General features: G+C 43.1%; 1 protein-coding gene across 1 annotated transcript in view; it reads left to right on the top strand.

The window, feature by feature from the left end:
* Positions 1-2,936: 2,936 nt before the first annotated feature.
* The window catches only part of LOC126471228 (nose resistant to fluoxetine protein 6-like), a 292,721-nt gene continuing 279,390 nt past the window's right edge, over positions 2,937-16,267 (top strand). Inside the window, exons 1-2 of the mRNA XM_050099351.1 lie at positions 2,937-2,957; positions 3,216-3,438. Coding sequence (XP_049955308.1) covers positions 2,937-2,957; positions 3,216-3,438 — 244 coding nt within the window. The remainder of the gene's footprint in view (positions 2,958-3,215; positions 3,439-16,267) is intronic.

Raw genomic sequence — 16,267 nt, 5'->3', positions numbered from 1 at the left:
TATAGTCAAACTAAAACAGTGCAGTAGAGTTCATGAGGTTGCACCTACCGTCTACATGAGCGCCTGGAACATAAAATTATATCCCATCATTATTCGATTATACTGGAAACAGAAACAACCGTAAAATATCTACAAGCATACGTCCGGAACGACCTCAAGTGGCATGATCATTTGAAGCTAGTTGTATGAAATGCAGATGCCTTATTGAGATTTATTAGCTGAATATTAGGGAAACGTAATTCACCAACGAAAAAGGTATCTCACAAATGCCACGTTCTACATCTACATCTACTCGATTACTCCGCAATTCACATTTAAATGCCTGCTAGAGCATTCATCGAACGACCTTCAAGCTGTTTCTCTGTTGTCCCGCTCTCGAACTGCGCACGGGAAGAACGAACACATAAATCTTTCCGTGCGAGCTCTCATTTCTCTGTATGTAGGTGGGCGCCAACAAATTATTTTCGCATTCGGAGGAGAAGTTCGTGGTTGAAATTTCATGAGAAGATCCCGCCGCAACGAAAAACGCCTTTGTTTTAATGATTGCTAACCCAACTCACGTATCGTATCTGTGGTACTCTCTCCCCTATATCGGTATAATACAGGTGTCCTTTTTTGAACTTTTTCGATATCGTCCGTCAATCCATGATTCTTGAAGGGAAGAAAGATTAGGGTTTCGCTCCCATAGACGAGGAGGTCATTAAGAGAGGGAGCACAAGTTCGTTTTATGGAAGTATGGGGAAGGAGATCGGCGTGTGCCCTTTCGAAGTAACCATGCCAGTATTTGGCTTACGGGTTTTAAGAAAATCACGTAAGATCTAAATTTGGATATCCTGAAGGGGATATGAACCGCCGTTCTTCCGAATGTGACTCGAGTGTCTTACCACACCTTACTCGGTATTAATTAAGTTTTGTTCATCTGCCGGGCTACCTTCCCAAGTAGGACTGTAAAGGATACAGAAGACATCCAAGGAACAGCAGCTTGTTTCGTCAGGAGTTTGCTCTGTAAGGAGTCGGACAATATACACTATAAGACAAAAAAAAAAAAAAAAAAAGGAAGCACCAAGAAGGAATTATCCGAATGGGACAGAAATCAGTAGATGTGATGTACATGTGCTGTCAAACAAAAATGATTACAATCTCAGAAAAATTAGACGATTTATTCAAGAGAAAGATCTTCATAAATTGAGCAAGTCAGTAATGCGTTTGTCCACCTCTGGCCCTTATGCAAGCAGTTATTGGGTTTGGCATTGATTGCTTGACTTGTTGTTTTCCTTCTGAAGGATATCGTGTCAAATTCTGTCCTGCTGGCGCGTTAGATAGTCAAAATCCCGAGCTGGTTGTAGGGTCCTGCCCATAATGCTCCAAACGTTCTCAACTTCGGAGAGACCCAGTGACCTTGCTGGGCAAGGTAAGGTTTGGCAAGCACGAAGACAAACAGTCAGGTCGGTACCCCACTTCTGTCTGGGGTGTCTCTGGACATGTCTTATCTGGACATTGGGGCTCATTTCGAAACGGGATTCGTAGTTTAGCTGGGTAGCTAAGTTGGTAGAGCACTTGCCCGCGAAAGGCAAAGGTCCCGAGTCCGGCACACAGTTTTATTCTGCCAGAAAGTTTCATATCAGCGCACACCCCGCTGAAGAGTGAAAATCCCATTCTGGAAACATCCCCTAGGCTGTGGCTAAGCAATGTTTCCGCATTATCCTTTCTTTCAGGAGTGCTAGTCCGGCATGGTTCGCAGGAGAGCTTCTGTAAAGTTTGGAAGGTAGGAGACGAGGTACTGGCGGAAGTAAAGCTGTGAGGACGGGGCGTGAGTCCTGCTTAGGTAGCTCAGTTGGTAGAGCACTTGCCCGTGAATGGGAAAGGTCCCGAGTTCGAGTCTCGGTCTGGCACACAGTTTTAATCTGCCAGAAAGTTTCATATCAGCGCACACTCCGCTGCTGAGTGAAAATATCATTTTGATCTAACACGTCAATTGGACATAATTTGGCACGATATCCCTCAAGAGGACATCCAACAAGTCTATCAATCAATGCCAAACCCAATACCTGCTTGCATAAGGAGCAGAGGGGGACCAACACGTTATTGAGTTACTCAATTTGTGAAGGAAGCTCTTTCTCTTGAATAAATCATCCCATTTTTGTGAAACTGAAAAAATTTATTTGTCTGTTCATTTACGTCACTATCACAAATCGAAAAAAGTGGTCCAACTAAAACATTCATATTTCTTTACGTACTACACGAATCTGTAATAAAAAATGGGGGTTCCTATTTTAAAAAAACAACGCAGTTTATATCCGTTCGACCTATGGCAGCGCCATCTAGCGGACCAACCATAGCGCCATCTGGTTTCCCCCTTCAAGCTAGACGAGTTTCGTTAGTTGTAGTTTTTTTCGTTTATGCTTATTTCGTGAGATATTTGGCCCGGTCACTATCAATGGACCACCCTGTATTATTGATGAGTAAAATTTCTGTTATGTGTATCTGTTGTGTTATGGAAAAACGCTACGAACTTATGCACCAACCTACTAGAATGTTAATAATGTTTGTTTTATATAAGAAGCTTAAAGAGCTTTAAAATAAAAATTTGGAGTCATTATTTTTCATGACGCCCTCGTACTATACTTCAAGTCAGTTTGACTTTCTTTGAACGCAGTCTTGAAGGTGTTTGCAACAGCAGTGTAGATAATGCTGTAATCGGTTTCAAATGTGGAGAACTGCTTACGAGGGGGCCGGCCAGGGTGGCCGAGCGGTTCTAGGCGCTACAGTCGCAGGTTCGAATCCTGCCTCGGGCATGGATGTGTGTGATGTCCTTGGGTTAGTTAGGTTTAAATAGTTCTAAGTTCTAGGGGACTGATGACCACAGCAGTTAAGTCCCGTAGTGCTCAGAGCCATTTTTTTGCTTACGAGGGCATAATTTGTGGTGGAGTCTACTTATGGCCCGGGGCGCTCGTGTTGTGAATGGCTTGCTCTTATTGTATCCTCTAGTGGTCCACTCATTGTTGGTTGCGTTTCTGTAGACTATACGAATGTAGCGACTCATTCCAAACTGAGCAATCGAGGCAGAGTGCATTCTCTGTTGAACTGGGCTAACTCCCTGCATTGTTACCAGAGGCCGGAGGCTGTGCAGCTCAAGGGATGCCACTATTTACTCAAGCTCATATTTTCGAGCGGGGTTCCGGCGACCAGCCAAATAGGGGCTCATTCATTTTTAGCCGTGGCAGGTCCGGCGGGGGAGTGTCGGTCGCAGACGCTCGCGGCAGCGCAGTATCCTCCGGACAGCCGCGCCTCGCGCTCCACGCTCCTCGCCGCTCGCTCCAAGCTCCACACTCCACAATGCCGCAGGCAGAGACTCACCACATCGTCACCACCTACTGCATCCTCATCATCCTGCTCATCTCGCTCTGGATTCTCTACTCCAACCTCATGTAGACTGCGGTATGCCGGCGCTTTCTGCAACTGGCGCTTTCTTAACACGCTCCGACATTCCGATCACACGTGCTCCTAACAAAACGTTAATGTCGTGTTCCTCCTCGTGGTTTCTTACTCCCCTATGGTTTTTTTTTGTGGAACCTATTAACATATTCGTGAATAGGAATATTGCGACCTAATTATTATACGTCACGTCTCATCAAATTGTCTTTCAGTGTATAGCTTAGACTTCTTTTTCTTCACTCTTTATCGGTAAGCGTTATCTTTATATCATTTTACAGTTCTTTTCCTGTCACTGTTCTCAGTGTCACTTTCCATTCTGTATAAGCATAGAATATCATTCCGGAATTCACACATGTTAAATAAACAAACCAGTCACGTTGTGCGCTGTATTTCTTTGTTTCATTCTGTCTTTATGTGACTGGCACTTTCAATCTTTTGGTGTACGTTTAGATTAATAAAAAGAAATTTTTATACGTCTCAAAAGGTTCGTCAACAAACAAACTAGCCGGCCGAAGTGGCCGGAGCGGTTCTAGGCGCTGCAGTCTGGAACCGCGAGACCGCTACGGTCGCAGGTTCGAATCCTGCCTCGGGCATGGATGTGTGTGATGTCCTTAGGTTAGTTAGGTTTAACTAGTTCTAAGTTCTAGGGGACTAATGACCTCAGCAGTTGAGTCCCATAGTGCTCAGAGCCATATGAACAAACAAACTACTTACGTTCGAATTCTATCATACCTAAGAGGAAGCTTGTCTTGTTGTCAGTATGTACTCTGCTGCAGCATTCACCAGTCGTAGCTTAATACAACAATCTGGAAGTTACCTCGCGGTACTGCCTTCGGATCGCGTTACTACGTATCAGAGTACTCTCGTCTCGACAGTTAAAAAAAAAAGTTCAAATGTGTGTGAAATCTTACAGGACTTAACTGCTAAGGTCATCAGTTCCTAAGCTTACACACTACTTAACCTAAATTATCCTAAGGACAAACACGCACACGCATGCCCGAGGGAGGACTCAAACCTCCGCCGGGATCAGCCGCACAGTCCATGACTGCAGCGCCTTAGACAGTTTTCACGGTGTTGGATGCCGAGCCAGTGGCGAATATTTTCAGGGCCTGTATTATGAATCGTTGAAACACAATTTTCGCAGAAAAATCGAGATACTGCTCAGCGTGTACCCATTCTGCACACCGCTACTACGTGGTTAAGTTGAAGTGTCATATTTTGTCCAGCCACAACTATGTTTGAAGAATCTCGGATATGGTGTTCGGCTGTGGAGACCTCATATCAGCTGTTTGAGCTGGGAAGCCTCGTGACAAATTTAACTATGTGCTAGGCTGACAGTCTAACCTAGACTGTTACCTTTCGATTACTTTCGTGTTAACACTCTTACGAACAGTGGGAAAGATCCGGGCACCAATATGAAGTCTCTATATAGTTTTGGCTTGCCAGTAGGTTTCATTGTGGCGCAAATTCCAGAGTAAATTGAAAATTCATTTTTTCTTGAAACGTGGTTCTAATAGCATACAAAATTATTTGGATCGCATTGATTCTTTGTGAGTGTGCGCGCGCACGCCCATGTGTATGTGCGTGTGTGTGTATGTGTGTGTGTGTGTGTGTGTGTGTGTGTGTGCGTGTGTGTGTAACAATCTGCGGGTGCTATTTCTTTACCACAGGGCTACATTTTTTTTTAATCGTCTCTTCGCCGCTGAGCTAATTAAATCCGACAAGCCTGTTACTTTCAGAAAGTGGTTTGTACTATTTATTCGTAGAACTTGAGAGACGCCTGCGAGTGAGATTGCAAAGAAGCTTGATTACCTCCTATTCCTTCATAGCTGCCAGCTTCGCCTCTGCGTTGTCCCGACTGCAGACCGCGTAAAACTTCAGAAATCTGTCTCACCACTTAGATAATACATTTTTCCCTTAGAAACACAGGTTTTGAGAGACATCTGAAGAGAGCAAATCAGAAGCTCTAAGGGACTAAAATGAATTTCGCGTTCACCCGGACAGACTCAGAGCATTTAAACGGTAAAGCATATCATTATTATTAATCAGTTTAACGCCAATAAAATTAAGCCTATTTCTAGTAAATGCAACCCAACATGCGGAATAACAAATGCCTGCAAGCAAGCAGTCATTTTAAGTTGTAGTTCTGGGGACTGGTATTAAATATCCAAAAGTTTTGTTCTAAGTTTACAATAGTTTCTGAAGCTGGTATCGTAGCTCATACAATAAAGAGATAGTCTGTGGATTGGTACCATAAACAATTATCCTCTTTTTAGCGCACAGGCTCAACGGTATTTGGCGACAAGATGCCTTTATTCATAATCCAGTACGTCGTCCTACTCAGATGTGGTACACTACATCACCGCTGTTCTAGATATGACGGGTATCACGATTTAAGTGTGAAGCGCAACCAGCCCCTTACGTTTCGTCGATGTAAAATTTGATGTGTGCGTCATTTCTAATCCAGGTATTCCGATTCCGATGGGTTAAAGCATGTGAAACTGGCTTCACAGTCGAAACTGGGCAATAATGAGAACACAATAAAAATATAATTTAATTAATTAGTGACATGCATTTTAGGAGAAAGTTTTCGTTCAGAAGTTTTCTAATGACGTCTGACGTGTATGTTTTCTCAGCTTAAGAGATCTACCGAGGAAACCATACATTTCATCTAAGAAAAGATGTGAAAGGAATAACACTTTGATTTGGATCGTCTAGAAAGGATGGGTACAACAAATGATGATGGAAAGTTAAGACTGATTGCGTTTCTTCGCTTCGAGAAAAAATATTCTGCAGAAGAAATAAAATTTTAGTCCTCTGCAGAGTAATGGAACGGAAGTAATACTTGTTTGTTTCAACTATTTTTTGTCCTAAATTTGTGTCTCTCACACCACTCTAACTCGCTGAAAGCTTGTGAAGCAAGAGTCGGTGTGGAGATTTTGCAGCATTGTCGCTGCTCCAGAAACTTGACGGAACAGCGCAAGAAAGCTGCGTCTGAGTTGCAACTGAGACATTAGCTAGCGCCCTGGCTCACGCCGCCGGCTCCTCGCGGTAAACCGCACACCGGCGCAAGAGCTGGCGCCGCGCCTCCGGAAGGACATTTACTGGCGCCATTTCAGCATTCTCCGCTTCACGCAGAAACCCACTTTAATCCTCGGAAACATCAAAACCTGCAACGCTCGTTATTCTCTTAAACTGTGCTTCTTAGTGCCTGTCTAGAGTTGCAAGACCGCAAAACTACTCGACGTGCTCACATCTCCTAGCAGACTGCGACTTCACGACATTATGAAGGGGCACGATTTGCGCGCCATTTCGCCCGTCTCCTATCTGTAACGTCCTCGAGGTGACTTAGAAGACTGACAGAGAAAGCGTTCCCTCCGTTTAATCCTGTCTGATCTGAATTTTTCCTGGAGGAAGGAAAATTTTTCTTGTAATAATGCTGTCAGGAGATTTTTTTAATGATTTTAGATACAAGATTTATACAAAAATATGTACCCGTTTTCAAAACATATTTTATGCTCTTGGCTTCCTTTTATGGACTAAAATAATTACGAAATATTCTCTATTGTAATAAATAGTAAAATGATTGTTCGATAATTACCACGCAAAATAACAGTAACAATATTCAATTATATAGTGAAATACAGCGAACCAACCATATCCGTGTATTCTGATAGTCACGAGGTGCTGCATTGATTTGGTGACGTTTTCATAGCCCAACATTTGGCAGCACTAGCGCATGATGAAAAGGTTGAACATTCACAAATGCGTACCTCGGATTTCCGTCGGGAAAAATTACTTCTGTTGCAGCTAAAACATAGTAAAAGTTAATGTACACAATGGCTGCCAGAGGGTCTCAAAGGGCTAAAAAAAACTATAAATCTCTTCATCTTACGGTGTCAATTACATTCCCCAGTAAACCAACAAATTTTTAATGTCATTCCACTATGCAGTCAACGATAAATGGAAAAATAATAATTACTGATAATTTTGTTCGCACATGGGTCCACAACTTTGATATTTTTTTAAATGACAACATTTTCCTTTATGCGGTGTACATTTCTCAGATTTATTTGCTATCCCCCAATTTAGACTTTTTAGTCAACATCAAGCAACCTATAAATATATCGAATCACAAATGAAATAAAGAATGTAACGCGTATAAAAAAAACTCCAAATGGCAGCATTGCCAGTTTAACGTAGGTTACCCCCTAATACCTACATTAGTAATGTCTATGTGGCATGTCGCAACACATGTAAGTTGCAAATCAATCCAACAGTCCAAATGTAGACTTACCAACACCATCGAGATCGGTATCAAATAGGGTACAGAATATGATGTGGATTCTCAGCAGTCTGTCGGTCAATACGTAATTAAGTTATATTGTACGTGTGCTCCCGCATGCATTATAACTTTCCTTCCTATTTCATACGGATTTCGTTACTTCGAGTCTACATGTGGGCTCGTGGATTGATTTGCATGTTATGTGTGTTGTGTCAAGTTACATAGAGGTTATTTGGATGCAAGTGCTAGACTAGGTTAAATTCACTACGCTGCCATTTAGAGCGTTTTTAATATACATTATATGTTTTATTTCACCTGTGTTTTGGTACGTTTATAGGTTGCTCAACAATGGCTAAAAAGCCGAAATTGGCCAATAGCATATAAATTTAACATTTATGTAGCCCATAGCCGCCTATGTGTTAATCTGAAAAAGGAAACGCTTTAACTTACCTCTAGTCAAACCACAATTACTTATTGATTACTACACATCGAGGCCACTGAGTATCGGTCAATGCACAGCCATAAAAATGTAGACAGCAGTCACAAGCCCAAACCATACAACCATTAAAACAAAACTGTCACCACATTCATGCTAGCCCTCCTCATATTGTTCGCTCATAAGGGCACACTCATTCCCAGTATTATAAATTATGGAAGTGTTACTATTCGCATAATGTTTTTTTCGCAAGATCTCAGAAATTTTAAATAGTTTTTAAGTCAGCTGCAAATAATCAGTGGTTTTGGAAAGACTTTCACCCATGAACGGCTTTGGACCCCGATCATCTATTGTCGCTATCATTTTTTTTTTCCTTTTTGCTTTTTGCAATATGTTACTTGTTGTGTGCTGTTGTAAGGTATTTTTGAGATTAACAAATTAAATCTTAAGGATGATACAAGCAGCGTACCTTTATGTGAACTACATCCAAATAAACGTCAGAACATACTTTTCTCTCTAGACTAGAAACAAAATTTGGTAAAGAATGACAATGAAATTATATTCTTCGCAAAAAATCTGACTTGGCATATTTAATATACAATAAATCGAGTTTATCAAATGCGCACTAGCAATTGAGTCCGAGTTGTGTTGGATTAGTGACCAAATAAATGAATAACAAAATGCCAAGAACAGCCCTCTGAATCACTACGGCGCTCAACGTCAGTGCCTCGTGGCTTATTTGTTAAGGAGAAGGAAAAAAAGAACGGAATAAATAAAAAGCAGGATAGCAATTTTGCATCTTGGCTATACATCAAATCCATCCGTTTTTAATTTTCCGCCTTCTTTGTATTAACACTGCAGCCATAGTTTTGAAGCATATTTTTAATTGTTTATCAGTTCACTTGTAGATTTCTTAAGTATTTTTACATCCTGTAGTTGCAAGGTAAGATCATAATTATGGCTCCTTTAAACACCGCACCCATGTCCACGTAGAGCCCGAATCAGCGTCCCGACTTTATCGGGCATCGAGACCATCAAACACAGTCATCTCATAGATCGGTCACAGAAACGTGCAGATCTATTGGCATATTGAGAAGGTGCAATAGTAGAGACCTTTCGGCCACCTAAATTTAGGACTTCAGTCATTTCTGCATGTAAGTTTGACGAAAAACCAGAAAGTTTCTTCAACAGGAAATCCACCTATTCCTTCTCCCATCCTCGTTCATCCGAGATAGCGTTGAGCCTCTGATCATTTCTTTTACTACATGGCCATTTTCACAAATGATCCACAAATAAAATAAGATAAAATATGCGCATGCGTCATTAGCCGACAAGTGGATGCGAAAGAGTAAAATTGTGTTGTTTGGTTCCCTTCGGAAAGCAGATCGAGGTCGTTCTAAGATTAACATTTCTCTCGGTACTCCAACGGAATACATAATTTTCCACTAAAGGTTTTGCGCATTCCAGTGGTACTATCGTGGTGATTAAAGCGTTCTATGACGTGCCATGTGATTCATCTTTGAGCTATTTCATCCCTTCTGTCAGTCTTATCTGATAAGAAACCCACACAGATCAACAATACTGAAAACAGGGTCTGGTCATACTTTTGTAAGTGACAGGACGTTTAATTCTTCTCCTCAACCACGTACAAATACATGCATTGGTGAGCCAAAATATTATGATCACCTGCTTAATAGCTTGTTTGACCATATTTGGGACGAAATACATCACTGATTCTGCGCGTCAGGGATCCGACAGTTTGTTGATAGGTTTGTGAAGGTACATGGCATTAGATGTCTACGCACAGGTCATGCAACGGGCCGCTGATTTGCGTAAGCGATGATGGCGCCCGATAGCGACGCCCATGGGTTCCATAGGTTTTACATCAGGCAAGTTTGGTCGCCAACGTGAGCTCACTATAATGCTTCTCAAACCACTGTAGCACGGTTCTGGCTCCGAGACACGGAAAATTATGCGGCTGGAAGATGACATCACCATTAGGGAAGACATCAAGCATGAAGGGATGCACGTGGTTCGCATGTGTCAGTGTGTCTTCGATTACTATCACAGGCCCCATGAAAGCGCAAGAGAATGTCTCCCACAGCATAATACTGCTCCCATCAGGCTGTGTCCATGGCGTGTTGCACGTTCCGAGCCGTTATTCATCTCGATGACGGTGTTTGTGAAGACGATCATCGACTTTAGTGTAGCAAAAATGTGATTTCCGGAAGAGCCGACACGTTTTCATTGATTCGCGTTCGATTCCCAATGGTCCTGTGCCCACTGTAATCGTAACTGACGATGTCGTTGGGTCAACATGCGAACACGGAGGGGTGGTGTGCTGCGGAGCTCCATGTTTAAGAATGTACGATGATCTGTGTCTTCCGAAACTCTTGCCCGTCCACCAACATTGTACTCTTTCGGCAAATATGCCACAGATCACCATCTATCCTACTTTACAGAGCAAATAAGCCTCCGAACCTCACGTTCTGTTAAGAGTTGTTCCGTTACTAATTCTATTAATACGATGTAATACTGAGACCTTGATTAAAACCTACACAAATTTATGATGGGAGATTTGCTACCCCGTGATAAGTAATCTCCAACTTTTAACTTATATGTGTTTTCTATGTTCTGTCCCTTTCAGATTTGAAAAGTGGCGTCGATTTCTTGTTTTCCAATATTGAAGAAAGACAGTAATATTCATTACATCGCCGAGCGAGGTGACGCAGTAGTTAGCAAACTGGACTCACCTCACTTTCTGGAGGAGGACGGTTAAAATATGCGCCCGACCATCCATATTTAGGTTTTACGTTGTTTGTTGTTGTTGTTGTTGTTGTTGTGGTCTTCAGTCCTGAGACTGAAATCACTCCAGGCAAATGCCGGGATGGTCCCTTTGAAATGGTACGGCCGGTTTACTTCCCCACCCCAGAAACATTCCGAGCTTGCGGTCCGTTGCTAATGACCTCGATCTCGAACCCTAATCTTCCTTCCTTCATTACGTCGGACTTCCGTGAATACAGTAATCATTTGTGACGATGTAATGAAAAGTCAACACTCACTATTTTATACAATTCGTTTCTTTATTCAAGTTGTGAGTGGTTTCAGAAACCTATTTCTACCATTAGATCACTCAAGTATTCTGCTAAAAATGGTTCAAATGGCTCTGAGCACTATGGGACTCAACTGCTGAGGTCATTAGTCTCCTAGAACTTAGAACTAGTTAAACCTAACTAACCTAAGGACATCACAAACATCCATGCCCGAGGCAGGATTCGAACCTGCGACCGTAGCGGTCTTGCGGTTCCAGACTGCAGCGCCTTTAACCGCACGGCCACTTCGGCCGGCAAGAATTCTGCTGCCTTGTTTTCTGAACATAAGCAGTTTTTGATTCCCACCCTGATCTGAGAATTCCCTGCATTGGCAGTGCGCCGTCGTGAAGTAGTTGGCGGAACATTAACCGTTTTCTTGAACCAGCCCCCTTTTTCTTTTATTTTGCAGCAACAGTTGTAACAGTATTGACCTCGGAAAGCCAGACGACACGAGTTATGTGCAACCAGCTAACCTTTTTCGAGTGTTCCATCCGGTTTCACGGTAGGTTTATTGTCGTGCTAAATAATAGAAGGTCGTTCCGTTCTAGCGTTGGCGGTGACCCTGTGACGCTAGTAAATTATACAGTCACGGGCTGTGCAGTAGGTGGGCAGGAAATCGCACCGGCGCTTTCACTGCTCATCCGACAGACAAGGCCAGCACGTCTTGAGCAAGACGCCGCCCTACGCACATCGACCAGGCGGTGTCGGTCTTTGTCCGTGCACCTCTTCTAGATACACCGTACGGTGCTTAGCGAATTTCTGTGTCCGTCTTTGTCGCTTTCTCGGACCTGAAACGGCAAAGCGGCGAGAATGCAACACTCTAGAACAAACTGTTCCCACGTCTTGATGGTGTCTCAAGAGCCGCTGAAGTTATGTAGAAGAGTAATAATCCATGTGTTGATTTTTACAGTCGAGAGAGATCTTTACCGATAATGAAATGGAAACGGAACTATCGAAAAAATATATTTTAAAATATTTTAAATTTTTTTTAGCAAAATCCAAGTGAAAAGTCACAGGTGCTGCAAGCGATACTCTAAGGTGGTACCAGGAATAAGACCGACTGGGCAGCCTAGGAAGAGATGGACAGATCAGGTTAATGGAAACATCTAGAGGACAGGAGTAACGTGGGATGTAGCGGAGAGAGAATAGCTATATCAGGGCAGAAATCAATGGAAGCATATGGTTCACGAAGTTCCTACCTGGCTCGTTGGAAAGAAATTATGATGATGAATTCTCGGAGGTATTTCTGAGCTTGCGCTTCTGGTTATAAACGGATTTAACTCTCGGTGCCCGTTAAGTCCTTTGATATGCACATGTTGCTCTTCTCCCGCACCGTTATTCTGAGAAACGCAAACATTCTTCGTGTTTTATTACTCTGCCGCATGACATGGGCGTCAAGATTTTAATCCGCAGGCCGGCCAGAGTGGCCGTGCGGTTCTAGGCGCTACAGTCTGGAGCCGAGCGACCGCTACGGTCGCAGGTTCGAATCCTGCCTCGGGCATGGATGTGTGTGATGTCCTTAGGTTAGTTTTGTTTAATTAGTTCTAAGTTCTAGGCGACTGATGACCTCAGAAGTTATGTCACATAGTGCTCAGAGCCATTTGAACCATTTTTTTAATCAGCTGCGTCTACATACATACACCGCAAGCCATTGTACAATGCATGGCGAAGGGTGCATCGTAACAGTATTATCTATTATACGCTGTCCAGTCACATTAATGTATGATGATGAAGTCCAATACTCCGTAACAGAGCGTAGATCCTACTGGAGGTGGTTTGCCATTGCCTTCTAACGACCGTAATGGGGTTGAATGATGATGATGATGATGAAGACGACACAACAACACCCACCCAGTCATCTCGAGGCGGGTGAATATCCTTGACCCCGCCGGGACTCGAACCCGGGACGCCGTGCTCGGGAAGCGAGAACGCCACCGCGAAACCACAAGCTACAGACTCACACTAATGTAACCACCTGTTAAATGCCTGAGTAATCACCTTTTGCAGAGTGGACCACTGCGAGGCGTGGAGAAAGTGTGTCAGTGAGGTTCTGGAAGGTGCAGACAGGGATATGAAGCCATTCCGACTTCCGTGCAGTGGCCACCTGCGGTAGGCTTCTCGGTTGATGATTCATGGCGCGAAAAGCCCGTTCGAGGTGGTCCACAGATTTCCACTTGGGTTTAAATTCGGGTAGTGTTGTGACCACGTGAATACGGAACACTTATCCTAGTACTCTTCGTAACATGATCACGGAATTTGCCCGCGGTATTCACCAAAATTTTCCTGGACCGTTCTAACACTGCAGCTCTTTAGGCAGTCGATCTAGAGAAACAGCCGATTACTAAGTTTGACACTTACCTTCACCCAAATTATGTTGCATTTGGAATCTGTGAAAAACCTTAGTAGATGTGGTAGTTCATTGCATCGCCACCGCTGGCGTCTAGCCTATGCTTCCGATGGATATTCCAGACTGAATTTAAGATTTAACGGCTATTCATTTCTGGTGACAGTATACTTTTTGATCCAAGTGCTAGGTTACGTGATCGGGACTAATTCTAGGATCTTACCATTATACAGTATATTATGTTATCATAAATCTTCGTAAGCGCACTGGCATCGTTGTACATGGGAAAAAGTTTGAACACGTATACCAGTTCCAGCATCAGGATAGTTTAGAGACAACACACAGTCGATCTTCTGCATAAATGAACTACTGAGTACAGAAAGAAAAACCGCTGTAGAAACTTGTGAGAAACCTCCGTTAGCCTCACAGCTTTTTGTAGCACACTTCATGCTTAATATTTTGTCTTCGAGTAAGCAACGTCAAATGCGATGCGGCCCGCATGATATCGATGAGTTTTATCACCATCATTGTCATTGTTTCAATTGGTTAATATGGCTCTGAGCACTATGGGACCTAACATCTGAGGTCATCAGTCCCCTACAACTTAGAACTACTTAAACCTAAATAACATAAGGACATCACACACATCCATGCCCGAGGCAGAATTCGAACCTGCGACGTAGCGGTCGCGCGGTTCCAGACTGAAGCGCCTAGAACCGCTCGGCCACAGCGGCGGGCGTTTCAATTGGATTAGCGTAATTTTTGTTATGGATTGGCAAGAGAGCCAACCCACTAGGAGAGGAGGAAGCCGAAAGGCACGCATTTTAGCTCACGCAGGCTGGCGTGAGGTCTTGAACAGGTCAAGGAAATGAGACTAACAAAAAACGTACGTAGCTGCTGGAATACTTAACTTTAATCCATAATTGGTGAACATCGCTCTTGACGGTACATGTTTTACAGCATCAATAGTAACTGATAATAGCGCCTTGCTAGGTCGTAGCAAATGACGTAGCTGAAGGCTATGCTAACTATCGTCTCGGCAAATGAGCGCGTAATTTGTCAGTGAACCATCGCTAGCAAAGTCGGCTGTACAACTGGGGCGAGTGCTAGGAAGACTCTCTAGACCTGCCGTGTGGCGGCGCTCGGTCTGCAATCACTGATAGTGGCGACACGCGGGTCCGACGTATACTAACGGACCGCGGCCGATTTAAAGGCTACCACCTAGCAAGTGTGGTGTCTGGCGGTGACACCACAATTTTAATAAGGATTGCTATGTACTTAGGAGCTTTTTCCGCGTATCCACCTTTCCTGTGTACGCATATGTCTACATCCAAACAAAAATCTAACGGTCTCAGACTTGAAGATCATAGTAGTCAGCTTGACAGGGCCATTCCACCAATTACAGGTAGTGCAGTTAAGATGTTCCCTCACACGTATGGTATAACATTAATCGGCCTCAACGTGTCAGAATTGCACTGCATTCCTTGCAGCAAACGGAATCCCGCTAGTAATTCCACTAAAATTATTAAAAAAGTAAATGTGTCCTGTCATTCAGTGTAAACCGTGCGACATTATGAAGAAAACTAATTTGTACTAAATATGTTCCACCTTGGAAGCTATCGTGTATAGAGCATGTCTCTATAAGAGCTTTTTTGCCTCAGACGGCCATTTATGTCACAGTCTGGAATAATGACCATTCGCCTTGGGTCACCCTGTGCAGAGAAAAGGCGGAAAGCGTATGAAATATGGCAGAGAACATCCTAGACTATTCGTGAAGGAAAGATTATGTCTCGATTCTGTTAATCACATCTTCACTGATGACGATGGTGGTGGGAATAGCCGAGAGCTAGGGTTCATTACCCGAACTGATGCAGTTTAGCAACTGGGAGGATCATGTGAAGGGCTTATTTAGTGGTACAAGTCCATTTTTGTTCATTTTGAGATACAGAGTCCTAAAGTTAAATGAGCGCTGAAAAATCTTTAGCTGAGATGCCAGAAATATTCAAGCATATGGCTTCTTGCTAGAGATGAACCTTTCCTTCTGTTTGTTTGGATCATTAATGTCAGAAGCATTATAGGCAGAAAAGTGGAGGTAATGGACTTGTACCGTTATTGAAATAAGCCCTTCATGTAAGAGTTTTTGTGATTACATGCAATCCACAAATGCGTATAAATCAACAGAGATATCAGTGAACTAAAAGCCGAAGAACTGAAGTTACTTTGGCTGTTGTCCAGAAAACGAGGAACAACACGGTATGGAGACGGGAGATACGCCACCACGTCCAAGTGGAACAGCCAGTCTGCAAAACATGCTGCAACGCTATATGTAGATAGTTGGGTCATCTTAAAAGAATGGTTTAAATATAGCAACCTGGACATAGTTTGAGACAGAAAGTGAAGATCAGACAGAAAATCGAGGAGACAGCCTGGAAAATCAAACTAAATCAAACTAAAAAGGCCCTATATGGGAAAGGGATAAAACAGCAGCAGATTACAAATAAGAAAGTTTAGAAACGGCGTAATGTAACACTGTAAGCGGCTGTGAACTTCGGTACTAACACCCGTAGTGGTTCAGCATTCAGTGCTACTGAGATTGTCTACGCGGAGTGTCAGATAGAATTTGCTTGCGGGCTCCGTTCTGTGTCGAATTATGTACGTAGTGATGTACAAATCTC

This window comes from Schistocerca serialis, chromosome 3, assembly GCF_023864345.2.
Source record: "Schistocerca serialis cubense isolate TAMUIC-IGC-003099 chromosome 3, iqSchSeri2.2, whole genome shotgun sequence".
NCBI classification, from domain to species: Eukaryota; Metazoa; Arthropoda; class Insecta; order Orthoptera; family Acrididae; genus Schistocerca; species Schistocerca serialis.
Note: the sequence above shows the minus strand (reverse complement) of the source record. Positions and strands in the feature narration are given on the sequence as shown.